General features: G+C 33.8%; 4 protein-coding genes across 7 annotated transcripts; 2 read left to right on the top strand and 2 right to left on the bottom strand.

Annotated features, from left to right (window-relative positions):
* Nucleotides 1-234: 234 nt before the first annotated feature.
* LOC140883166 (prohibitin-3, mitochondrial-like) lies at nucleotides 235-1,414 on the bottom strand. The gene is made up of 2 exons (XM_073289529.1): nucleotides 1,070-1,414; nucleotides 235-979 (listed from the first exon to the last, which is right to left on the bottom strand). Exons 1-2 carry the CDS (start codon nucleotides 1,323-1,325, stop codon nucleotides 396-398), a joined length of 840 nt encoding a protein of 279 aa, XP_073145630.1. The 5' UTR covers nucleotides 1,326-1,414; the 3' UTR covers nucleotides 235-395.
* Nucleotides 1,415-2,825: 1,411 nt separating this feature from the next.
* On the top strand, nucleotides 2,826-7,233 carry LOC140880214 (uncharacterized). Of its 2 annotated transcripts, none has more exons than XM_073284469.1 (9): nucleotides 2,826-3,146; nucleotides 3,234-3,336; nucleotides 3,931-4,022; nucleotides 4,601-4,669; nucleotides 5,164-5,279; nucleotides 5,370-5,424; nucleotides 6,057-6,177; nucleotides 6,575-6,717; nucleotides 6,988-7,233. In XM_073284469.1, the coding sequence occupies exons 1-9, from the start codon at nucleotides 3,015-3,017 to the stop codon at nucleotides 7,087-7,089; spliced, it is 933 nt and encodes a 310-aa protein (XP_073140570.1). In that variant the 5' UTR covers nucleotides 2,826-3,014; the 3' UTR covers nucleotides 7,090-7,233. The 2 variants fall into 2 exon arrangements, with proteins under 2 accessions (XP_073140570.1, XP_073140569.1); XM_073284468.1 differs by having other exon boundaries at nucleotides 2,827-3,146; nucleotides 3,910-4,022; nucleotides 6,988-7,232.
* Nucleotides 7,234-7,997: 764 nt separating this feature from the next.
* Nucleotides 7,998-10,452, top strand: LOC140880217 (uncharacterized). Of its 3 annotated transcripts, XM_073284471.1 has the most exons (10): nucleotides 7,998-8,231; nucleotides 8,321-8,375; nucleotides 8,535-8,570; nucleotides 8,654-8,698; nucleotides 8,799-8,882; nucleotides 9,179-9,244; nucleotides 9,356-9,394; nucleotides 9,495-9,594; nucleotides 9,725-9,875; nucleotides 10,045-10,450. In XM_073284471.1, the coding sequence occupies exons 1-10, from the start codon at nucleotides 8,032-8,034 to the stop codon at nucleotides 10,058-10,060; spliced, it is 792 nt and encodes a 263-aa protein (XP_073140572.1). In that variant the 5' UTR covers nucleotides 7,998-8,031; the 3' UTR covers nucleotides 10,061-10,450. The 3 variants fall into 3 exon arrangements, with proteins under 3 accessions (XP_073140572.1, XP_073140574.1, XP_073140573.1); XM_073284473.1 differs by lacking the exon at nucleotides 8,654-8,698 and having other exon boundaries at nucleotides 10,045-10,452; XM_073284472.1 differs by lacking the exon at nucleotides 9,356-9,394.
* A 229-nt stretch (nucleotides 10,453-10,681) lies between these two features.
* On the bottom strand, nucleotides 10,682-12,296 carry LOC140880215 (tropinone reductase homolog At5g06060-like). Its single transcript, XM_073284470.1, has 5 exons — nucleotides 12,158-12,296; nucleotides 11,580-11,787; nucleotides 11,288-11,504; nucleotides 11,085-11,197; nucleotides 10,682-11,004 (listed from the first exon to the last, which is right to left on the bottom strand). The coding sequence occupies exons 1-5, from the start codon at nucleotides 12,259-12,261 to the stop codon at nucleotides 10,822-10,824; spliced, it is 825 nt and encodes a 274-aa protein (XP_073140571.1). The 5' UTR covers nucleotides 12,262-12,296; the 3' UTR covers nucleotides 10,682-10,821.
* Between the last annotated feature and the right edge of the window lie 15,324 nt (nucleotides 12,297-27,620).

Below are 27,620 nucleotides of genomic sequence, written 5' to 3'. Positions count from 1 at the left end.
TAAGCACTTAAATTATCTTCTTATAAACATTATATCATAAATTATAAGGTAATGTCAATATTGTTTAAGAACTTAAACAATGGAATGTTCTACTTATTTAAAATCTATTTATACTAACCACAGTGGATTACAAAACCTTAAAATATTGAAGATAGATATGAATTGTTAATTGTTGGCAGTAAATTCATCATTTGGTTCTTCTGTAACACAACCAGACCTCAGGGGTTCCATAGGTGAACAAAAAGAGATAATAGATTACTCCACGGTAAAATACTAACATATATATATTAGTGACCAGTTCCAGATGAGGAAAGCGAATAAAAATGGCGAGATCTAGAAGCAAAGATGAAAATGTACCCACGACAAAAAAAACCCGACTCAAAGAGTATCTGAAATCAGCGCCCAGGATTGACTCCAAGAAGCAACTTATTGTCACCAGGCAGGTACAAAACATTCCCATTCCTGCTCATGGTAGCAGCATTTTCCTTGGCAGCCTCGATCTTCCTCAGCTCGATCAGGCCCATTCCAGCAGCAGCAGTTGCATCAGAAATCAGCTTAGCAGACTCGCTTTCCCCTTCAGCCCTTATAATGGCAGCCCTCCTCTCTTGCTCGGCCTTTGCCACCACGAACTTCGATCTCTCTGCCTCCTGTTGGGCCACCTGCTTCTGTTCCACGGCTTTGGAGAACTCTGCACCATAGGACAAATGCGTAATAGCTACATCATCAAGAACGATGTTGAAATCCTTTGCCCTGCGAATCAAACTCTCACGCACAAGGGCAGAAACATGGGGACGTTCGGTGAGTAATTGGTCAGCATTGAACTGTGCAACCACAGCTTTGAGAACCTCATTTCCAATCGATGGGAGGACTTTCTCATCGTATTCAAGCCCTAGGGTTTTGAATATGTCTGGTAGGCGGGGAACCTCAGGGCGTGAGAGCACACGCAAGGTCAGGTTTACCATCTGCAGATCCTTGGTCCCTGACCAAAAATTCGCAACAACAATCAATGTAAACATCGGCTACAAATATTAAATTAAACAACAGAAAATAATCAAGGTTTTCGGCATGCCTGAAACAGAAGAGAAAGTGTGAGGACGCGTGCGGATGTCGAAGATGAAGGGCTTTTGAAGCCAGGGGATCAGAAAGTGTGTCCCTTCGCCCACGGTCTCATCGATAACGCCACGGAAACGATCGAAGAGGACAGCACGTTGTCCGCCGTCGACGGTGTAGAGGGATGAGCTGATGACGGTGGCGCCGATGCCCAGTCCGAAGGCGGCGCGCGCAATGTTCGTCAGGAACGAGACCGCAGCTTGATTGCTACCCATGAGTGCAGTGGAATTTCTGATTTGATTCGAGTGAGATCTTCAGAAGAAAAGGCTGGCGAATTAGATTGTTGCCCAAGTTAAACCCTAACCCCTACTCGATAATGGGTCTTGCTTATCTCCTCCAGCTGACACCAACACATATGGGCTGCTAATGTTTGGGTCTTGTTTATCTCCTCCAGCTGACCCAACACATATGGTCCTCCATCTGACCCAACACATATGGGCTGGTAATGTTTGGGTCTTTGCTTATCTCCTCCAGCTGACCCAACACATATGGTCTGGTAATGTTGGGTCTTGCTTATCTCCTCCAGCTGACCCAACACATATAGGCTGATAATGTTGACTGACCCAACAACTTTAGCAGCCACCCCACACGTCTTTCTCATTGTGGTATATTTGTAATGACCCTATTTACGAGTAATTTATTGTGGTTTGAATTTTTGTTTTCTCGGATATGTCGTATTTATGGGAGTTCTTGTCGAATTTTTTTATAGGATCGGAAACAAATTTTTAACTCATTTTCATTGTTTATACTAATTAATCTTGATTTTGTATGTTAATTAATTATTAATCAGAAATGGGTGTGAGGAAATATATTATAAGATTAAAATAGATTTGTGGAATTGTTTTCAATGAAATCTGGATTTTTGTATTTTTTAAAAAACTAAATTTTGTTGTTTTTAACTGCTTGATTAATTTATTGATACGTGTAGTTGTGAATTTCTTGGAAATGATTGTGAAGTGGTGTTTTGAAATGATTTTATTTAATATTTATAATTTTTTTATGTCATATAGAGTTAAAAGGGTAGAGTATCATTTCACGTAACACAACCCCATTTTTGCGCTTAATGTCAACGCAAATAATGCCGGAATCTTTAATATCATGAAAACTTTGTCAGCAACGTTTGTTGGAATATAAACTGATGACAATGCTTACAACATAATTTAGATTTGAGAGAGAGCACAGACGACCTCAACTGCAACCTATGCACTAAACAGAGCTCATTATCAACCGTATTTTACTGATTTCACGACTTGTAAATAAGTTAAGGGAAATACTACACGTACACATTGAGTTTCACATTAGGTTGCATACTATATATTAGTTTATGTTTATAATAATCTCAAATATATATTTAAATATTGATTAAAATTTAAAACACAATAACACCTAAATGATATCCTCTTCGTGAAGGCTCCTATAGCTTTGGCATATGCTATTCCCCTATTCTTGAGCAATGTCGTAGGACGTAGGCGATGAGATTGTTTCTCTGTAATGCAATATATATATTTTTATTTTTTATTAAGAAATAAATCGAAAAAAAAAAAAAATTGTTCCTTACAAACATTTGGGTCAAAGTCCGACATAATTCAGGTAATGGGCTACCAGAAGCCCAAATAAGCCCAAGAGTAATTGAGTGGACCGAATATATATGGAATCTAAAAATTCCCACATATTCCTTAATTCCGAAGAAATAAGTCAACTTGTATTAAGCTTAAAAGGGAAGAAGCTATTATTCCGGAAAAAGAAGGGAAAATATTAATTAATTAGGGCTTTACAGCACTATTAATCCAAGGTGATCACGCGATTCGTAGCCTATCACCGCTCTCCTTCCTGTGTTGATCGCGAATTTCTTCCTGTTGTTTGGATCAGAGCACGCCGTTTTGGTGGTGAGAATTCCGCGGCCGATGACGTCCCAAACCTTGAGGAGGAGGCTCCATCATGGGGATATTGATGGAGGAAGATACGACCGTTTCGAGGCTTCTGGAATTGATTCTTTGAATGAGCCATTGCTTGGAAGTAGAGATCAAGATCTTAATGTACGTCCACGCGCAGAGGTTACTTTATAGTTTTAGTGCATATGAATTCTGGAAGCTGATATCTTCTTGTGATTTTTTAAATCGAAGGGGCACGGGTTTGGGGATGTTTTGGATGATGAACGGAATAAAGAACGCATGCATTGGACTCGGGTGTTTTCGAATTTAATCGCACAGTGGGCACAATGGTTTGGTGAGTTTTAATATCCCGATTTTGTTTCTTAATTTTTTTTTTTTTGGAAAGATTCTAGGGTGTGTAATATTGATTTATTTGGTCTCTGCTTTGGTATAACCTGGTTATTGAAATATGAGCGTCATTTGCTCTTCTTTCTTTTCTTTTCTCGAGTTCCATTTTTCAATCATGGTTGAGAAGTTTTCCGCTTTAGCTCACGAATGTATTCGTCTGACTACTGACACCTTAGTTTTGATCACTTGAGTTGATTTTCAGTTCTGGAAATCCAAAAGGTTGGAAAAATCAGGGCTTTGGTTGTTTATAAAAGTGAATAGGAAATGACATGTGGAAAAAATTTGGATGGTGAGTTAAGGTGTGGTCACCGTGGTGATACCGATCAGATCAGTTTATGCTAGGTCGGGTAAAAAATTATATGTTGCTGTCATAGGTCAGGTGTGGTGTCTAATCACTAATGTATTTCTTATAATTTGGAAGTGCTCTCTTTAAGGATAAATTATGAATATAAATTTTCTCTTTTTTTCTTCCATTAATCTTTGGCTGAATTTTTTTTTTAAAAAAAAAAATTTCTTCTAGCAAATTTTATTACCGGGTCAGGGTCCGTTGTTGGATGGCTTTTACCGTTTGTTTCGGGGTCCCAAAATGGAGCAAACAACCACCTTCCACCACTTTTGCTTAGTCCCTTGCAGGTACATCTAGTAATTTTATTTATCGTTTCAAGAAGTTGAGTTTTTTCTATTTAATATCCATTCATTTCAGTGATTTCACACTTTGTGGGACAAACTAGTACTTAAGTTCTGCCTATCCATACTTCCTATATGCAAATTTCATTTGCTTGATTAGATTTTGATCGTATGTTCAAGTGTATAGATGATGTTTCTTGGAGCCTGCAATTGGATTTCTGTTTTAGCTTATCAGAGTAATAACTTGTGGAACAAAACAATTTTGATTGTATCTGTTCTTGTTATCAATGGAATGAAAAATCTCTCTCAGTCTCAATATACTTGATTATCTGCATCCACTTATATATATCTATATATATATATATATCACTGTAGTTCAATTCTCCACTTGTCTTGCTGGCATTAGTTGTGCATACAATTTGAAAACCAAGTTACATAGTTTTGTAAGAATGCCGTGTTTGCTCTTTTCAACTGCCGTAATTATTTCCACCAGGCTAAAGCTTTTTAACTTTGCTTTTATCTTTTATTTTTTTTTAAAATTTTAGTTTCCCTATATTGACACTTGATTCTTGGTTTGGCATCAGGAGGCAAGGTTGAAACATCTAAAGCAAAGGCTAGCTGTTCCTTTTGATGGCTCTTTTTCAGAGCATCAAGTATGTCCTTTCTTCTGTGTTCGCAAAATGTCAATATTTCTTTTGACAGATCACATTTGTTTGTCGATTTATTATTATTATAATTTTATTTTGGTTTTGTTGACTTTATATTTTGTTGCAACCACAATAATGCTAAGAGGAGCAAATGAAAATATCACTCCTGATAATGTTTGTCAATTAATGTTTCAAACAATTACAATATACAAAAGATCTTGTTGTCTATCTTGGATTTTCTTGAACAGTAATTGGTCACTCTTTTCAGAACTTAATATGCACATTAATGATTTTATTCACCTTTTCTAACGGAGAGACTGTAAAAATGAATGGGTATTTATGCCAATCCTTGCTAAACTTCTCTTCTAATTCGTGTGGAGAACTCTCCAGCGACAATTTATTTGTTTTGTTCTTATGTTCCTGTTCATTGTTTGACACCTTAACAGTGTGACGTTTGAAAATTTATCAAGTATATTTTATCAAGTATATTCTGTTGGCAGGATGCACTAAGACAGTTGTGGAGATTAGCTTATCCTGATAGAAGACTCCCATCTCTTAAATCGGAGCTTTGGAAAGAGATGGGCTGGCAAGGATCTGATCCCTCAACAGATTTCAGGTGTGGTTATATAATTTTTGTTCTTTGAAAATTTGAAACTCATGCACATGAAACTGATTTGGTTTTGGAAAATACTGGCATGATTCTCAGGGGTGGAGGATTTATATCATTGGAGAATCTAATCTTCTTTGCCAAGATGTACCCGGTTTGTTCGTTTTCTCTTGTACATTTACACGGTTATTGGGTTTGTTATTTTATTGTTTGTAAGTGTTGGCCACTTCATATGAGATGTCGGTTCATGGTGAGAACTTGTGTATGTCTTTCATATGTGCTGGTGTGGCTCACTGTAAGACGACCCTAGTACCTTGAGAAAGCATGGGAAAATATTAAGCAATTTATGTGGAAAAAGCATGGGAAAATATTAAGCAATTTATGTGGAACTGATTATTTGTGTGATTGATTTTTTGTCTATTTTTACTCACCCTAGTAGACTAAAGTGTGATCTTTACAGTTGACATCTCAATAAATGGAATCTTTTGGGATATGGTTGTAAAGAGGATTGAGAAATTCAAGACTAGGTCTTGATTAAAGAGTGTTTTGTCTGTTGATTTGTTTGCTTTAGTTTGAACTACCTACTAATTCTTCAAATGTGTGATTCCTATTTTTGTGCTATTTGGTCTTCGCTTGGCAAACTGGTATCTGGTTTCTGTTAACTTTCAACTTGCACGACATAATTGCTCACAAAAAATTCAAAATTGGCATTTTACACGGTTTTCTTCATTTTCTGACCATTGTAAGAAATTTGCAAATATCGAGTTCATGTATTTGCTGTGACAGGAAGCGTTCCAAAACTTGTTGCACAAGAGAGATGGGGATAGGTCTGAGTGGGAGTATCCGTTTGCTGTTGCAGGCATCAATATTTCGTTTATGCTTGTGCAAATGTTAGATCTTCAGTCAGGTATGCCTAGCATGAATAAATTGTTTCACCAGGCAAAAAGTTCCATTCGCTGCAGGATCAGCCTCTTGGCCTTCTTTTCTATTTCTGACAAATAAATATGTCCGTTCTTTGGAATATATTCAATCAGAAATGCTTTTGGCATGTACCTGACTATGCAGTGATGTGGTCTTCATCAACAATTTAGTTGATATGTATTTCAGTCTATTAAATGTTAGGGAAAAAAACATTTGTTTGATAAGATTCCATTTTCAGATCTATGCAAGTGTTTCATAAGTTCACAAGAGAGTTTTACTGTGATTCATTTAACATGTAAAAAACTTGTAAATTGTCATTTCAACAATTTGTTGTGAGGCTTAAATGTTCACCACAATCTTTTTAAGTAAGAATATTCCTTCAGGGAAGCCAAGAACCTTGGCCGGGCAACATTTCCTTGAATTACTGGGTGAAGATGAAATGGCCTTTGACAACCTTTTCTGTGTTGCCTTCAAAATGCTGGACGTGCAGTGGCTTGTGAAGCGTGCTTCATACATGGAATTTAACGTAAGTTCATATTTATCCAGCCTATTTAATTTATTTTTCTGCGTCGGAGTCTTAATTAACTGCCTTCATGGAATTATCTACAACACTTTCTCACATATGCAGAGTTATTTAACTTGTTCAAACCATATTAAATTTCCATCTATGATGTTACTTCAATCTCGATCTTTTTCCGAACAGGCTAATTTGATTTTATCTGTTCTTATGTGACCACTCTTGTTATCAAACATGCATTCGTGTGAGTGATGATGTATCATCATTTTCTTTTTGTAGGATGTTCTAAAGTCTACCAGAGCACAACTAGAGCGAGAGCTTGCACTGGAAGATGTGGAAAGTGTAAGAGACTTGCCAGCGTATAATCTATTGAAAAGATGATGTAACTAACACTTTCTTCCATATATGCATATTTCGAATGTATAAACACTTCCTTCATTATAAATTTTTAATCAAAAAACCCAACGTAATCTATTGAGGGGAGAATCTCTCTGTTTTCCGGGACAAGAACAAATTTATAGGAGTCCTGTTGTCATATCCCTTTCTATCTTGAACGTAGCTTTATAATCCTTGAAAAGCAAAATGTCATTTAGATGGATGGTCTTATGTTGTAATCAAATTAATTATATATTAGAAACTATTATAAATATAAACAAATAAATATGAATAAATTTTAGCTTTAACCATACAAATAAATTTCATATAAAATAAGGTTAATATTTTGATACTAAGAAAAGAATTGTTTATCCATGTCATTAATATAATTTAGACCTAATATTTACAAGGACAAGTAATTTTAAAATTTTGAAATACTTATGTGTACATTTTAACGTTGACCAGAATTGCCTTCAATAGTAATTCAATTATTTATTATAAAATATCCATATATACCAAAATAATATTCATTATAATAATATTAGATGGGTATATTGTGAAATGATCAATCATGGTCATATTTACAATAAAAAATAAACAAAAACTCTTAAGTGATGGTCTCACAAATCAATTACAGATATCTTATTTGGGTTATTCAATGAAAAAATATTATTTTTTATTGTAAATATAGTTAGAATTGATCCGTCTTACAAAAAATTACTAAAAAAAATATTTTTTTAAAACGACCAAAATACGATATATATAGTTCATAAAATTGATTGAGATTTTTACACATAAATTTTTGTTTGAATATCATCATGATCATTATTAAAAGAGTAATAATATTGGAGAAAAAAAAAGAATTTAGATATTGGCGCTGACAATATACATACATACATACATACATACAAGCGGCGAAGATAGGGAGCAAGACGTGAATGGATAAATATGATGAGCGTTGGCAGCAGCAGCACTTGCATATGGCCGTCTTGGACTTGTTTTTCTTCTTCACCAAAACCCTTCAAATTTCCATTACTTTACTCTCAATTCTCTTGTAATAATTCCCACAACCCTTCATATTCCTCAGCTGACCAAGTTTTGACAGACATTCAAGATTCCGGCATTATTGCTTGCCTTCGCGCTCCAAGGTAATTAATAATTAACATTGTCCGCAGACAAATGAGTTACGTTCTGTTAGAATACTTATAATGTATTTTGTGGTGATTATTGTGTTTAGTGCAGAGGCTGCAGTCCAGGCTGCCCGTGCTGCTTTAAGAGGTGGAATTTCAGTTGTAAGCTAAAATTCCCTTCTATGATCTTTTCAATCTCCAAGTCCCTGTTGCATATCTTAATTAATTTTCTATTTACAAATTATTATGTTGTAATTTTTTTTGAAATTTCACCTAATATATGTATGTTCTGATGCATATCTTAATTTTGTCTATTTACAGTTGGAAGTTGTCATGTCTACTCCAGGTGTTTTCGAGGTACGTACATTCATTTTATACAAATGTTGCTGGAAATTGGGAAAGAAGCCATAAATACGCATGCATCATCTTCATTTATACAGGTCATACGAACCTTGGTCCATGAATATCCTTCCACATCAATAGGAGTGAGTATGATTTTCATGCCGTTGGAGGATTGCGATTCCAATTTTTTTTGCGAGAATCTTTTCATTCGAGGGAACAAAATTATCATTGATATTAATGCAGGTTGGAACTGTTTTAAACAAGCAAGATGCCAGAGATGCAATCAGAGCTGGAGCTAAGTTCCTTATGAGTCCTGCCATGGTTAAGGTACCTGCAGGCTTGTTGGATTTGAAGGTTTCAATACGTATTACAGCGAAGCTAAAAAATTGGATACGTATTACAGTGAAGCTATATCTTGTTTAAAGTTTCTTCGCATATGATCTCTTAATTTCCATTTGAAGCTAGCATTTTATCCGATAAACGCATTCTGCTTGCTTGTTTTGCTCTGTTCTTGTGGGCTTGCTATGTTCTTGTGTAGCGGGCTCGTGCGCGTAATTTATGCTTAAAGAAAAACCTATTTGTGGATGATTATCTTCACCGTTTATTGGGTATTTTGTTCTCAGGATATTCTTGATGATGTTGCTCAAGGTGAGGCTCTTTATATACCTGGAGTAATGACTCCAACTGAGGTACTTTTTTTCATTTCAGTTTGTTTTCATTTACACAATTCATTTCTTTTGGCCAATACATACCAATATAGAAACTCAATATATATATATATATATATATATATTGTACAGATACTATCTGCATCTAACTCTGGTGCCAAAATTGTCAAGGTGAGAGTCACCATTGATCTTGGAAAGTGAGAGCTTTGGTATAAAACCATATCTTTTGTCAACTATCAAATGTTTTAGACATATACATATTTCGTAATAGGTATATCCCGTGTCTGCGTTAGGGGGTGTCGGGTACATAGCAGCAGTGCGTAAACCTTTTCCCTTTATTCCAATGGTTGCATCACAAGGCATAGCCACAGGTGAGATGCCTAAACTTTTCCTTGCTTCTCAAATTTTTATTTGAGTCGTCATTCTTATTTATTCGCCATTTTGACGTGTGCAAAAGATGTGTTTGTTGCTAAACGAGATGATATCTTTTATTCTACGCAGATTCGGTAGGAGAATATATAAGTGAGGGAGCATCATCCGTCGTTCTATCAGATGCCATATTTGACAAAAAAGCAATGAGCCAAAAAAATTTTGATGTGATATACCGACGTGCCGGTCTTGCTGCTTCTCAAGGCAGTATGGCCGTGAAAAGGTAAGAACTTTTGTGTTTTTCATGTTATCGTATTTCTTTACCAGATACATTACCAGCCACCAGATGAATCTCATACATATACATATGCTTCCCCATCCGTTTCGTTTGTTTTTTCCTTTCCACTCGAATTGGGTATAGTGTTTTAATTATAGCTCTTCAATATATGCAGGAAAACAAAAGGCTAGCTATCACTCTTAGATGGTCTTCGTCTCTGGATAATCTACTTTCTACACAAATGACACGATTTTGTTCCCCGAAGACTTGTTCCCAAGGTTTTGTTCCATTTAGGATTATGACAACCAGCGAATTTTTAGCATATATACTAGTTGTTATCATTCAGTAAGCAATCCGCGGATAGGAAGGACCTAACCACAAAATAGTATTTGTATAATTTTATGTTTTATATGTTAGAGCCTCGACTCTCGAGAATAATTATGCCAGAGTTAAGAAAGAAAGAAACTCCTCCGACCCGGTACTAACATCTGTTTTGTTTCCTAATATTAATTTGTAAGATTAATAGTTGAAAATAAATGAACATCATGTAAATTTGGAATATAAGATTTGCATTATTGGATGAAACCAACGTGCGATATTTATTGCAATGCCAATGCATCAACCAACCTACATATATTATATATATTTATTTAGTACCGAAATGTGCACAACTTTCGTGAAATGTTTTAAATCTACAAGCACATGATGTGTACGAAGTCAAACCTGCATGTGTATGCTACATGCATATGATAGGGAAAAAAGAAATATATAAATTAAATAATAAATACATCACCATACCAACCCCCAAGAAACCAAACTTTTTAGCTACAGAACCCAATTCTTAATTTCTGTTTCTGTAATTTTTTTTTCCTCTTCCTGTCTTTAGACATGTGATTCTGGTCGCAAAAAGCTAAATTTTTCCGAAAAATTGTAGTAGGAGCATGGTTTTTTTCTAGGTGCTTGTAGTAAAACCTCCATCGACATAAATAACTTGCCCAGTAATGAATGAAGCAGCAGGCATGCAAAGGAATGCCACCAATGGTGATATTTCATGGGATTCTGCAAATGGTCCCATTGGAGTTCTAGCAAGCAATGGTACAAACATTTCTTGAAGAGACGTGTCATGAATATTTTCCTGTAAATGCATGTAAAACCAATGAATAAAAAATGTAAAAAAAAAAAAAGGGACAATTGAAATAAAAGTAATTAAATTACATTCAGAGGTTTGCAAATGGTGGTGTTGACAGCCCATGGAGCCACAGCGTTGACTCGAATATTGTCTTTCCCCCATTCATATGCTAAATTCCTTGTTAATTGATCGATTGCACCTATATATATAATTATAGATATTAGAAAATCAAGTTCAAAATTAATACACATGGTTAGTTCATACATTATATATATAAATATTGAATTACCTTTACATGCAGAATAGAGAGAGAGTCCTGGAAGAGCCATTTTCCCAGCTACAGAAGATATAAAGACAATATTGGCCTTGGCAGATGCTTTGAGCAGAGGATATGCAATTTGGCATAAATGGTGAGGGGACTCTAAATTTGTTTTGATCAAACCCCAGAAGTCTTCTTCGGTATGATCCATGGCTCGCTTCATTATTGTTATCGCCGCATTGTTTATCTAATTAATCAACATATATTATATAAATTAAGGAAGCTGAAGTTAGTATAATAAAAGTATTTGGTGAAGACTCACAAGAATATTAAGCTTGCCATCAAAAACAGAAGCCACGGTGTTGATGAGATGTTCTCTTTGGGTTTTTGATGCTAAGTCACATGTTGAACCGCTGACTTGGAATCCTTTGCCTTGCCATTCTCGAATTCTTTCATTAAGCTCCATCTCACTTCTGGAGCATGTGTGTACTTTGGCACCAAATCCTGCTAGTTCCTCAACTATGGCATGCCTATTAATATATATACAAACTAACATTAATACAACCCACAAAATTAGATTGTGATTCTTTTACAACTCCGATCCATCTTTAGTTCTGCTACCTTTGATACAGCATTAATTGCAAATGATCTGTTATAATATGATCATATGCATGGGCGGACGAGGATTACTTATAACAGAAAGTTTAAGGTGGAAGTCATTCAATAATACCTAATTTACATTCCCGCAAAATGGAAAAAAAATTAAGAACATTAATCATTTAATTTCAAACTCCAACGTAACATGATCAATATGATCAGTATACTAGATAAATTAGTTGAAGCATCATGCATAAAGATTAAGAAAATTAACATTAATGTATTATATATTTATATATATACCCGATGCCTCGTGTGCCACCAGTGACTAAAGCAGTCATTCCTTTGAGTGACCATCTTTGGTCTCGGCCGCCGAGCAAGAAATGTTCCTGCAAGCTAATTGCCATATCAAATAAAAATTAATGTGTGATTTAAAATAAATTTTAGTATTGAATGAGAGATATATGATCAACAAGGCATGTGCAACCATTTATTTATAGTGTCACCGCTAGTGAAGGGTTGTTGGCCCATTGAATATTAATTTTTTTTTCCCTTGAGCATATTATATTATATATTTTAATTGTAATTGTAAAAATGTTATTTTACATCATTTTTTTTTTGTTGGAGCTAGCCTCTTCGATCTAAAAGATTCATTTATAACCATGCTTATTAATTAATGTTTGCACACTCTAAAAATAAGTGATTATGGAGGTTTTCTTAACAAAACTATTAAAAAAATATCCATAATCACTTATTTTTAAAGGTTACAAACAATACATAAAATTATGATCGAATTATTCCCATTCCCAGTTCTGAAAAGTCTGAATAAACACGATACCGACAACAATTTTTTTAGGAATTTGAATTTTTTTTTTGAAAAAAAAAAAAACGAATGCGATCGATGTTTATCCTAGCTACATTAAAGACAACACATTTTATTTATATACAAAATTGAGGTGGATACGTATTTGTTGCAAGATTTGTGAGACATGGAGGCCTAAAGATTGTACCTTTTCATATATAGGGAATTGTTGGGTTGAGACAAATTTGTTGTATTCCGGACAGCAGACATGATAAGGCAAAGTTGTTGGGCTTAGTTGGAGCACGTGGGCCACAACCACAACCTTCTTATTCAATCCTTCATGCGATCATGGCCATCATTTCTCCTTTTGAAGAACGCGGACCAGAAGGGGCATTGGCCCTCGCCACTTGAAAAATAAAAAAAGAAACAAATAATTATTGACCTCGTATATAAAATATAAAAATACATGTGAATTATTGGGTATATTATTATATATATATATATATATATATATATTATAAAAATAGGGTAGGTTGAATTCATTCTAATTAAGATCGTTTGATCTAAATTAGGACCCCTATTGCTAAATTGAAGTTTTTCCCTTTCATATATGATTTTTTTAATAAAAGAAAAAAAAATAACAATGATAATAATAAGGAAATAAGAGTTCGATAAAAATGATTAATATTGTGTAAGAATTAAGATTCAAATCAAAATCTACAGATCCAGCTATATATTTATGTTTGTCATGTACTAAAATACATACTTTGTGTCGATAGTTAGTAATGCATTAAAAAATAAAACTAAAAATAAGACATAACCCAATGCGAAAACAATAAAATTTGATCAAGGGAGGAGTTAGGGGTGGACATAATTTGGTTAAAATCGAAAAAACCGGCCGAACTGAAAAATTCAGTTTTTTTGGTTCGATTTTTTCGGTTTCGGCCGGTTTCGGTTTTAAAATGTGTGAAAACCGATTTTTCGGTTTGGTTTTCGGTTTTATGCCCCGAAAAAACCGAACCGGACGAATTTTGATTAAAATAAAAATTTTATGGATATTGACCATTGGGCCTTACAAATGGGCTTTTTTTTTTTTTTTTTTTTTTCACTTCTATGCTTTTTTCTTACAAGATGTAAGCCTATTTCAATTAAATATGGTTTTTATGGAACTTAATAGTCGCTTTATTATTTTAATTGAATTCCATATTGTAAATTCTAATGGAATAATTTATATTTTATTGTTATTAGTTCTCTATTATGTATTAAATGCATCAAGTGAGATATCATTTTTGTTATTAAATTTTTTTTAGTATTAACCTTTTTATATATATTTTGCTTTTCATTTTAGTTTTAAATCCATAATTATTTTAAATAATTCATAATTTTTTTTGTGCCTAAACTAATATTTGCAGTTGCGCAAAATAAATTTAATTCATTACATAAACCGTATAAAATCGACAAAAAAATCGGACCGTATAACAAAAAAAAAAACCGAACCGAACCGTAATAAAATGGTTCGGTTTCGGACCAAAGATTTTGAAAATCAAAACCGAAAAAACCGAACCGTAATAGAGTAAAACCGAACCAAACCGACCGATGCCCACCCCTAGGAGGAGTAATACATAAATAATGAAAAATAAAATAAGTAAAGATCGAGTATACATTTAACTGCATGTACATTTAAGTCAAGATTGCTATCGATCGGCTGATCACTATATATCTAACCATGCATTAAAGTTTTACTTAAAAATATGATAAAAATAAATAAATAATGGTGTCCCGACATGACATTATTTAATTTCTCTAAAAAACAACGTAATTTACGTTTATAATTAATTACGCACCTAACCGCGTGGAAATGTTGTTTGGGACAAAGCCACACATGTTTGTAATTGCTAGTAATTAAAATGAGAAACTGGCAGGTATATTGATTTGATGCATAGGCTTCATGGATCCACCCATGCAAATCATGCTAATTAATAATTATATACCACACTAGAATAGAAATATATATAAACAACATTCCATTTAAAATTCGAAATTAAATCGAAAAATATACATATATAGAAATAAAGAAATTTAAATGTAGGGCGTGGATCAAATGGTTTTTTAATTTCAAGAGCACAATTGCAAATTGTTTTGGGGGATCATTATATTGGATGGATCCAATCAAGTGTTAGAAAAAATTATTGAAAATTAAAGGACAAAAATTATATCGTGTCTCTTTGTCTACATTGCCTGCACCCATCAACAGCAATTCATACATTTGATTTGCAACATAAACAACTTGGATTGTAAATATCTATTTAATTAAATGAAGAAATTAAATAAGAGTCAATTATATTCATGTACGTTGTTGATTTTATCATTAAATTTTTTTTCAATGATATTCATGTACGTTGTTGATTTTATCATTAATTTTTTTTTTTTAAAAAAAACATGACAAGATTGTGGTGCTTGGTGTTTCTTCAACCCAGGGCACCAGATCATGTTAAATTAAAAAAAAATTAATATATTGTAACATAAACAACTTGAATTTGCAGCATAAACAACTTGAATTATAAATATATATCTATTCCATGATATTGTGATCATGTGGTGGTGCATGGGACCAGATCGACCATGAATATATTAATATATATGGAGCAGTCTCGTATGTTCAATTAGCAGCTTAGTAAGTCCATCGTATCACGAATTTTCACATGTATGGTTCACATATATATTTATTAAAGGGCTAATTGCATTAATCTCCTCTGTGAAAAGTCTAAAAGTTATAAAACCCCATAAAAAATATTAATAGGCTAATGCATCCCTCAGTTTTTTAAAATGTAGCAGATTTCACCCCTATGTTATACAAACTCGAGCACATTTATACCCTCTCATAGAGGTTTTTATGCTAATTTTTTTAAAACATAGGGTCTAACATGCTATTATTTTTACATAGGATGTTTTATGTCTTTTAGACTTTTCACAGGGGGTGTGGATGCAATTAGCCCTATTTAGAATTAGAAACTAAGTTAGCTACAATTAATCGAATTTTTTCCTGTTATTATCATGAAAATCAAACAAAAACATGAGGCGCACACAAGATATATATTTTGTGTTTCTTCATCCCCAGCCCAGATCATGTAAACAAAGTTTTCCCAAAAGATTATCTATATATTTATCTTAATATAACTCAATTATGCCAAACTAGTCATTTTCATTAAATATCCAATGGACATAGGCTCATTCTGTTAAGGCTGATCGGAAATCAAATTATTAAAACAAATATTATGATTTTATTTAAAAAAAATGAATGTTTATCCGACCCAATCGAGTAGACGTTGCATTTTCACCCTCGATCACCTCTGCTTTTAATTTCTTTCATACCTCATAATGAAAAATTTATTTACGATATGCTTCCTATTCATCGCAAGAGAAAACATCATGAAAATAAAAACTGTACGGGGAACATACAACATTAGTCATGTATACTTGTCTGTATGTGATCTTGATCTGCTGTGTTATCAAATTCATCTAGTCCCATTTTTTTTGTTACATTATTCACTCTTTTTTTTTTCAGTTTGGCACATAAGTGATATTTATGCGACTCTAGTACATGACTAGAGGCAGATCCAAAAATTTTTTATGTTAGTGTGAAGTCATACCAGACTTACTAAAAACCCTCCGACGCTCAAGTCAACGACCACTTCAAACTATATATGTACTCAAAATCTAAAAAAATTTATAACATATTGATAGAGCTTAAGAGTCTCCCCATAATTTGAAAAGATCTTCTATTTATAGACTTTTTTGTAGCTTTTAGCACATGGACTTAATGAATTTGACATCAATTTAATACACTTAATCTATATCTTAATTACAGTTAATTATTTATAAACCAATATCTATCACCAATGTAACTAATTTATTCGTAGAATCAAGTTTTGGGTGGGAATTTCAAGTTCTTTACTAATAAAGAAGTACAATGAAAATTTTTCGAAAAAAAAAAGTGAACATTTAACACTTTTCTCTCATTAAAACCTTTTAATTTTGGCTACATGATCTTGCATATTCTCAACTTCGAGTGGTACTGTTTCTTTACATTTGATATGGACATTTATGACGTTCCAACTAAATTCTATCTCGACCACCTCCAACGTCAATGATTGCTTTTCCTTTTTTAACTTCTGCCTCACTTGCTTTAATTCTTTCTTGTCTACCTGTACTTTCATCCTATTTTTTCTAAATTTTCTCCCTCTAGATTATGTTCTTCTCTTAGGAATTTTAGTTAGTTCATTTTTTTGTTTCCTCCTATTATTAAGTCATGTCAACCATGTGACCATTATCCTTTTTCTGAAGTCCATGACGAAGCTTATTAATTAGAGATATCAAAGATTCACCATTTTGTGCAATCGCACAAACAGAGAAGACAATATTAAACATATTCCACCATATTCACCAGCATTTCTGCAACTAATTTGAAGAATCAATAACCCAACCATCATTCCAATTGCATACGACCATTCGGTTTTGTTACCCTCGAGATGCATCTTCACCGATCCAACTAAGATTCCCGTTGATAGCAACGAGTGGAATAAATTGATGGCATAGATGCAGTGCATGTGGTAATTGTTTTTCTGCAGATAAGGAATCTCGTCCTTGGCGAGAAATTGCATGATCCATATGAGGGCTGGGGAAAAACATTGAATATGATAAATTTAAAAAAAAAAAAAAGAAAAAAAACATGCAACCACATTTTATCTTGATTTTCATATGTTGGAATGAGGAAACAAAGAGACAATATCCAATTTAGAAAGGATTACACTAACATAAAAGAGATGATTTTCCTGCCTGTTGGGTAGCAACAATAACGACGTTTTGGTAAAACCGATTCGTGCATATGATTTCCTAAAACTAATTTGTGCGTAGGATTTGCTAAACCCGATTCAATATCCATTAGAATAGACTCTATATTTCTCCTTCCTCATTTTTTCCCTTTCCCATTCCCTTTCCCTTCCTAATTCTGCTGCTAGAGGAACCTATTTATTTCCTGGGTGTCATCACGTATATGAAAATACCTCGGGAAAAACGGATCCTGCAAATTGACAAGATAGAAAATTCGACAAACAAGAATCATGTACAAGGATTTCGGGTTAACCGGTTTATATATCCTAATTCCAAACTACAACGACCCAAAAATAAGATCTCTCCAATTCTATGTCTCACTCTCAAACCATTCATCGTAAATAAAAGTATAAAACACGAACATGATATACCAATTATACATTTCATGAACACAAATCATCTACATGTTTTCTCTTTGCTCTAAATAAGGGTCTTCGTGTGGTCAGTCGATAAGGGTGAATAGTATCTTTGAATCTTGATAGACCAACTGCTCCTTGCCTCCTTGTGTGTTCAATTCAGTAAAATTAGATTTGTCACCTGCGTCACAAAATAATATTAGAGGCGTCGGGGAATGCCCGAAAAAAACCTCTAACGTTCAAGTCAGCGATCACCACAAAAAATATACTCAAAAAAACTAAAAAGATTTTAAAACATAAATTGAGAGAGCTTACGAGTCTCCCTTTAATTTGAAGAAGAATTTTCTATTTATAGAATTTCGTATATGGACCATTAGCCTCCAAAAATGTGAGCCTTTCTCCCGAACTTTAAGCACATGTAACTAATTTTTTTGTAAAATAATCAAGTTTCGGTTGGGAAAATTCATTTATCACTTTTCTCTCAAGAAAACCTTTTAATATTGGCTACATGATCATGCGTATTCTCAACTTTGAGTGGTACTATTTCCTTGCGTTTGATATGGGAATTCATGACATTCCAACTCTTTTCTATCTCGAACAACTCTAACATCAACGATTGCTTTTCCTTTTCTAACTCTTGTCTTGCTTGATTTAATTCCTCCTTGTCTACCTGTACTGTTATCATTATTTTCTCTAACTTTTCTCCCTTTAGATTATGTTCTTCTCTTAAGACTTTTAGTTGGTTAATTTCTTTTAGTTCCCCCTGTTGATTAAGTCCTTTCAACCATGTGACCATTGTCCTTTTTCGGAAGTCCATGACAAACCCTATTAATGTGAGATATCCAGGTCCATCATTTGTGCAATTTTACAAATAACGAAGACAATGTTAAACCACTCCACCATAATCATCGGCATTTTTGCAGCTAATTTGAAGAAATCATAACCCAACCATCATTCCAATTGAATACCACCATTTTGTTTTTTTATCCTCAAGATGCATCTTCAGCGATCCCAATAAAGTTCCCGTTGATATCAACGACTGGAATAAATTGATGGCGTAGATCCGGTGCACGTGGTAATTTTTTTGTGCAGATAAGGAATCCATTCCTTAGTAAGAAACTGCATGATTCATATGAGTGCTGAGAAAAAACAGTGCCTATGACAAATAACATGCAACCCCATGTTATCTTGATTTCATATTGGAATGAGGAAAGTAGGAGACACTATGTGGGGACCCGGGTTGCTAATCTCATCTTAGGGCAATAAATGATTAATTAACAATTAATCAAACAATACATGAATAATAGACCAAGAGCTAATTTTTTTTTTTTTTTAAAGAAGGCCCCTCGCTCGATCGGGTAAACTTTACCGATCGAGCGAGCACAAAGTAAAAACTCTCGGGTCTGCATCCATACTGGCCTCGCTCGATCGGTGAAATCCTACCGATCGAGCGAGCTGTGTTTCCAAAAAATCTGCAGGAAACACTCTTATTGTCAACCAAGGAACATGCATAAATATACTCTTTGATAAGCTACCAAATAATATACATGCATTGACAAATAAATCCTAATATTCAAATACATCCATTCTTGAATATAAACTAGGATTCACATAAACATGTACAAGATTCCTTGTCTTCTAACATATTTGTATACAATACATATCAGCTGCTTAAAACCCGAATCTCCACTTCTAATCTTTCAATCTCGTGCTATCCAAGTCACATCTGACTCGCTCATGCCCCCAACCTGATGCAATGCACACATACAAACAAAGCAACAGCCGGATAACTCCGGTGAGAATAAATCTCAGTATGAAAGACATGCATATACATCATGAAAGCATATGGAATCTATATGCTATAAAACTCTAAAACCATAAAACATATAATAACATGTAGATCATAGAATTATCATCGACTCTTAAACTCTTAACGCATAATGATTCATCTAAAGCAATAGCACATATTCATATCTTGAATAGCGCATCACAACATGCTAGCATTTATAACTGCATAATCTAAACCATAGAAAACTCTAGGTTAATGGATAAATGCAATGCATGTGCCAAGGAATAGGCTATCAAATCTGATATCAATAAAGCTTAGTTCTTTGGGATCCCGAGGAATAAAATAACTATCAAACCGCCGATACTCCCAATCGAGGCGGCATCAAGTATTTTAATCCTCTGACTTTGGTGCAATTATAGAGAGTCTTCTGGCTCTGAAAGAGAAGGCTGCAATCCATGCCACTCAACTATAATTCTCCAAAAGTTATTTTGCACTCTAGGCTAATCTGCCCTTATGCTTTACAAGCTGGAGTTCAAGATGAATGCAACATAAGCTGTATGCATTAAAGACTGTAAAACATCTTGAACATATAATCACATAATCAATCAAAGCATCAAAACTCATATAAATCACATAAGAGCACTGAAACAACTAAGTATGTGATTTCAGGATAACTCGAGAACCACCACGTTCTCAAGTTGTTCTACCTGGCAGGAATAATGTCGATTCATACCTTTCATCGCGATTCAAACCTCTTGAATCTGTTGCCAATGCTGATCATCTCAACGCTAGCCAAATCGGTCATCAAAATCTGCTCATTTCAATCAATGCTACTTGAAGGTATTCTTGATTCAATTTCAAACACTTCAAGTCATTCGAATTCGAACTCGTCGATTCGACTTCGATAATCTTCAATTCAAAATTTGAAATAGATTATAACATATCTAAACATCAATTCCAATCTGAATCGATGATTCTTTAAAGCTTATTCAATTCAAATCTTGCTAATACAATCGGAATTCAAACCGACGTCGCAACTATTCGAGTCCGATAAATATTTCGATTCAAATATCATTATATCATCATTCTAAACATAATCTCATATTCAATTCATCCACAAGAAACTTGAAGATGAGATCTAGACATTTAGAATGCATATCAATTCAAAATCTTGAACCGGCGACGTAACGATATGAAAACCGGAAATTTCAAGAGCATAAACATCATCTTGTTAATCATTTAAACTCAATATCATCACCAATTCAATAGCATAATCTCGAAATCATCAGCCTCATAAATTCAGAATTTTGAAAATTCTTTTAAAATTCCAAAACATGTCCAAACGACGATCTTTTCTCGATCCGTCTTTGATATGCTATTGTCGTATATGCTAGAACACATTTATACAATCAAATATTAATTCTAACAACAACTTAAAATTAAAAAATGGTAGAACTTCATAAAACTTACTTCAAAACGAAGCACTCGAAGCTGTGATTGCAAATATATGTTCAATCGGAAATTCTACCGGGCGGATTGAATTTAATCGGGACTTGAAAGATCAAAATTGGCTTGGAACCCCTTTCTCTCGTGCAATCTGATTGTGGCTGAATAATTCTGATGATTTCCTTCCTTTACACGTTTATACATTGAAAGTTGCAAGCCAAATTGCCCTTTGGTTCCTGAACTTTGGCCTAATTGCAATTCAGTCCCCGGACAAACGATTTAATTCAATTTCAATCTTAAATAATTTAAAAATATTAGAATTTAATTATAAACTCTAAATATTCTCAAATTAAATATTCTCTAATTAAAATTAAATCATTTCGGACCTTATCGCATTTTAGTCCTTGAACTATTCAATATTTGCAAATTGGACCTTGCTCGGATTTCATACTCAAATTAAATCCTTGATATTTATCATCTTGGAATTCACATATTAAATTCCATAAATATCAATTCAAATATTTTTAATCTTTTAATTTAAGAATTTCGGATATTAAAATCTTAAAATCCGAAAATCCTCAAATTAAATATTTCTGACCCGAAATTGAAATATCTAATTTTCATAAATTCTTAAATTCATCTTTTCACTTTTATTCGGAATTTAAATCTTAAATCCCGTAATTAAGAACTTAATATTTTCGGGCCTTACATTTCCTCCCCTTTAAGGAATGATTTCTTCCTCGAAATCGCATTCGATCTGACTGCTGATTCTCGTAAGCTGTATAGCTGACTGAAGTAATACTGACTTCAATTCTCTGAGCTTTCGATATCTATTCTGATATCTTCTCTTCTATCGTATTTTAATCTTTTTTCTGATTACTTCTGTAAAACATATAATCACTGAGTCAACTTAGATCTAAGTTACTCTTTCTCGTGATTGAATTCTGCATCAGTTAATCTGTCTTGCTTAACATCTTATCTACTTCTGTTGTATCTGAATTGAATGCACATACATATTCTAGCTGATATTCTTCAGCCAATGCATATGGATAACAATTCATCTATCTGACAATTCGAGTGTTAATCCATAAGCTAGATCAAATACTCATAGGAATCAATTCTGAAACCTCTTTCTGAACCTAATGATGCTCGGAAAAGAATTTCTTTTCTGATCATTATGTTCAGGCTTCAAATCTCTATCTGTTGCTCATATGCTCATTCTGTCTATGCTGCTATGTTCTTATTCTGTTCAAAGCCATCTTCACATTCGCTATCTTTTCTTGACTCATATCTGGTCTGATAGCTGATATATCTGAAATATTATTTCAATATAAAGACAATTCTGTGTTTCTGATCAATCAATCATCAAAATACTGTCTTTATATCTATCAAATAGCTATCACAGGAATCATAGTAATCACGTGGCAAATAATCAATCAACTAGTACCGAATCTAGTACTATAGTTCTGAGCATATCCTCGGAAATCTGGATAATCACATCTGATAGTCCACTAATCAGAGGATGGTATAATGAAATCTCATACAACCAAACACTCAGAACATCTGACAATCAATGCCACAATCTAGAAAACAAATCTAAAGTCTCTATCTTGACAATAGATTTCAATAATTCCTGTAATCTGATCATCTTGCTAAATGCATAACCAGTATCTCTTTATATTTGTATCATGTCTAATACAACATATTCATGAATCTGTCGAAATCTACTAAACTCTAAATCGCAAAATCATGACAATTCGAGCAGATTCGAACTAAAGTCGTTCACAAAGTTGATCTTATGTCAACTCTTATGTAACTAATCTGTTACATAAACCAATTGCGTTCTTCTTTTCTGCTTCTTTTACTGGAATTTTAGTATTGGTACTGTCAATTCTGTCATATCTGTTTTCAGTTCTTCTTCCAATACTAATTTCCAAGTACTGACTACGTGTAAGTCATACATGTTTATACAACTGAATGGATATGCAATCTGTTGTCATATACCTCTTTTAGAATCTGATATTCCATATCTAGAATATCTGGCATAATCAAATGATTATTCACCGCTAAAATTCATCTGTTCTGCTCTGCTGTCTTATATCTTATCTTCATCTTGCGTTCTCAATCAATATTTTAGTGCTTGATCTTAAGATCCATGTTGCGTTTATCTTTCCAAACCAATCGAGTTTAGCTTGGATCTCAACAATTCTGATCATTTAAGTATCTGTCAAACATAAACATTCAACAAGTACAGATCTGTACCCAATAAATCCTATAATTATCTAAAACCCATAAATCTTGTTGATGGTCTGAATCTGAATTTCTATCAGTTACGAGCCAAATACATCAAGATATACTGAATAAACACATCAAATAATCAATAATTCTCAAATTTCAAATCAAAGGAACTCGCTCAAGTCAAGGTCATCCAAAATCAAATATTCTGAATAACAAAATCTGCATAGTGAAAACAACTCACTTGCATATCAAAATTTAAAGCGAGTAAATCAAATCAGACTCTAGCAAAGGAATAAGAGTCAATCAAAATCGATCGAGGCCGAATACAAAAACCTCAGAATTGATAGCAAGAAATTCAAGAATCATGATTTCTATGATGGAATAGCTTCAGCAAAATTTGAAGAAAAAGCTCTACTGTAACTGATATTTCTTATTCTCTATTGATATGAGTTCATTTATTAATTCTTAACTAACAATAGACGAATATAATCTTTTCGACGTAACTTATTGTCATAAAATTAATCATCATTTCGGTACTACATAAATCTTTTCTACTCAATCTGCTAGCTGTTTCTGAAGTTCTTCATTTCAAGTAATGCTCTTCTATACAAGTTGCCATAATACCATCGTACTAGACACCACTCTATATAGAACTGCATTCATGTTGTAGAAAGGTCGAAATATGTCATTGAACTATTTTTGTACATTCTAACCACTGACATAGCTGTCAATTCTAGGTTAATTTTGTACTAGTTCAATATATCGACTAGACTTCTACTGACATTCTTCCACGGTCAAACGCGATATAAACAGTACCGACATAATAGAAATTTATTTCTGCAACTCATATCAAATAGATCTCTACTCATTGCTATTGCTGATCTAACTTAATCACTGCACAGAATCAATCAATTCTTATCTGATACTCAGTTATTGCATTAATATCTATAATGCATATTCAATCTTATTTCCTCAAGTCTGTATTTCATCTTCTCTGTCTAATCATTCAAATGCATTTCTTCTACTCAAAGGCAAAAATCTCAGCAAATATATTGAATAAAGGCTCATCAGATACGGATTATAGCATAACAAATCACTAATCTATGACTGTATACTATGCAATCAATATATAAGCGGTTAACTAGAATTAACTCACTTACCTGTAATATTCTTATCTGATACAACTTGAGCCTTTCAGTTAGGGGAACTATGCTTATAGTTCTTCCTCTGCTGGCGTTTAGACTGACTCAATCTTTGCTGCTGTTGCCACTATCTCTTGCTTCATAGCTATACTGCTATGGAAGTTGTAGTGGAGGTGATGATCATAGTGTTTCCACAATTACAGAGGCGTGAATAAAAATTCAACTCTGCCTCGTACTACCGGTTCATGATTTTGTTCTTCTATTACTGGCTTGAAATTAACTTATGCTTCTATTCTGCAAAGTTTACTGTTCTATCTTCTTTAGCATATACGGAAAGAAACAATTCTGTTTACTTACCTGCCAAACAATTTCAGTACTTCTTCTGGCAACTTCATCAACTTTTTGCTAAGTCCTGGAGTTGATATAAAATCAGGCTGGTTCTATGTTCATCTGAATATTCTTCTCTTGAACAACTGATCCAGCTCTTCAAATCAACTCCTTTCTAGACATAGCATATTATGTATCTTTTTGAGTTGATGATTCATAGCTTTGGAGTTGTTCAACTAACATACTCCTCAGTGCAATCGGTTCAAAACCTTACCTCAACACGGTTCTGTTCTATCTGAGGTTCTGTTCTGTCTGAGGTTCTCATGCTATCTGCATAAGCTGTCTTATTCGATAACAGAAGCAATCGATATGGCAGAGATTATAGAATACAATGTCAGTATAACATACATATAATCTCATGCTTCATTCAGAACACATACTTGCAAAGGATCATGCTTTTTCAAATAATACATGCTTGAAACGAATTCACTTATTCTGATGAATTCAAGAAATCAGGCATACATATCAGCATATAAGCACGTAATTCTTATCTCAATAAAGCAAGTAGTGTTCAATCAAGCAATCATAGTCGCATATAATTCTGTAAAGCAAGTAAAGCATACTCATGCAATACTATAAATGCATGCGACTCAATCTACCCCGCTCAACTTCTATCTTAGTCCAAGACTTTATGCTCTGATACCACCTGTTGTGGGGACCCGGGTTGCTAATCTTATTTTAGGGCAATAAATGATTAATTAACAATTAATCAAACAATACATGAATAATAGACCAAGAGCTAAATTTTTTTTTATTTTAAAGAAGGCCCCTCGCTCGATCGGGTAAACTTTACCGATCGAGCGAGCACAAAGTAAAAACTCTCGGGTCTGCATCCATACTGGCCTCGCTTGATCGGTGAAATCCTACCGATCGAGCGAGCTGTGTTTCCAGAAAATCTGCAGGAAACACTCTTATTGTCAACCAAGGAACATGCATAAATATACTCTTTGATAAGCTACCAAATAATATACATGCATTGACAAATAAATCCTAATATTCAAATACATCCATTCTTGAATATAAACTAGGATTCACATAAACATGTACAAGATTCCTTATCTTCTAACATGTTTGTATACAATACATATCAGCTGCTTAAAACCCGAATCTCCACTTCTAATCTTTCAATCTCGTGTTATCCAAGTCACATCTGACTCGCTCATGCCCCCAACCTAATGCAATGCACACATACAAACAAAGCAATAGCCGGATAACTCCGGTGAGAATAAATCTCAGTATGAAAGACATGCATATACATCATGAAAGCATATGGAATCTATATGCTATAAAACTCTAAAACCATAAAACATATAATAACATGTAGATCATAGAATTATCATCGACTCTTAAACTCTTAACGCATAATGATTCATCTAAAGCAATAGCACATATTCATATCTTGAAAAGCGCATCACAACATGCTAGCATTTATAACTGCATAATCTAAACCATAAAAAACTCTAGGTTAATGCATAAATGCAATGCATGTGCCAAGGAATAGGCTATCAAATCTGATATCAATAAAGTTTAGTTCTTTGGGATCCCGAGGAATAAAATAACTATCAAACCGCCGACACTCCCAATCGAGGCGGCATCAAGTATTTTAATCCTCTAACTTTGGTGCAATTATAGAGAGTCTTCTGGCTCTGAAAGCGAAGGCTGCAATCCATGCCACTCAACTATAATTCTCCAAACGTCATTTCGCACTCTAGGCTAATCTGCCCTTATGCTTTACAAGCTGGAGTTCAAGATGAATGCAACATAAGCTGTATGCATTAAAGACTGTAAAACATCTTGAACATATAATCACATAATCAATCAAAGCATCAAAACTCATATAAATCACATAAGAGCACTGAAACAACTAAGTATGTGATTTCAGGATAACTCAAAAACCACCACGTTCTCGAGTTGTTCTACCTGGCAGGAATAATGTCGATTCATACCTTTCATCGCGATTCAAACCTCTTGAATCTGTTGCCAATGCTGATCATCTCAATGCTAGCCAAATCGATCATCAAAATCTGCTCATTTCAATCAATGCTACTTGAAGGTATTCTTGATTCAACTTCAAACACTTCAAGTCATTCGAATTCGAACTCGTCGATTCGACTTCGATAATCTTCAATTCAAATCTGAAATAGATTATAACATATCTAAACATCAATTCCAATCTGAATCAATGATTCTTTAAAGCTTATTCAATTCAAATCTTGCTAATACAATCGGAATTCAAACCGACGTCGCAACTATTCGAGTCCGATAAATATTTCGATTCAAATATCATTATATCATCATTCTAAACATAATCTCATATTCAATTCATCCACAAGAAACTTGAAGATGAGCTCTAGACATTTAGAATGCATATCAATTCAAAATCTTGAACCGGCGGCGTAACGGTATGAAAATCGAAAATTTCAAAAGCATAAACATCATCTTGTTAATCATTTAAACTCAATATCATCACCAATTCAATAGCATAATCTCGAAATCATCAGCCTCATAAATTCAGAATTTCAAAAATTCTTTTAAAATTCCAAAACATGTCCAAACGACGATCTTTTCTCGATCCGTCTTAGATATGCTATCGTCGTATATGCTAGAACACGTTTATACAATCAAATCTTAATTCTAACAACAACTTAAAATTCAAACATGGTAGAACTTCATAAAACTTACTTCAAAACGAAGCACTCGAAGCTGTGATCGCAAA

This window comes from Henckelia pumila, chromosome 2, assembly GCF_033568475.1.
Source record: "Henckelia pumila isolate YLH828 chromosome 2, ASM3356847v2, whole genome shotgun sequence".
Classification (NCBI taxonomy): Eukaryota; Viridiplantae; Streptophyta; class Magnoliopsida; order Lamiales; family Gesneriaceae; genus Henckelia; species Henckelia pumila.
Note: the sequence above shows the minus strand (reverse complement) of the source record. Positions and strands in the feature narration are given on the sequence as shown.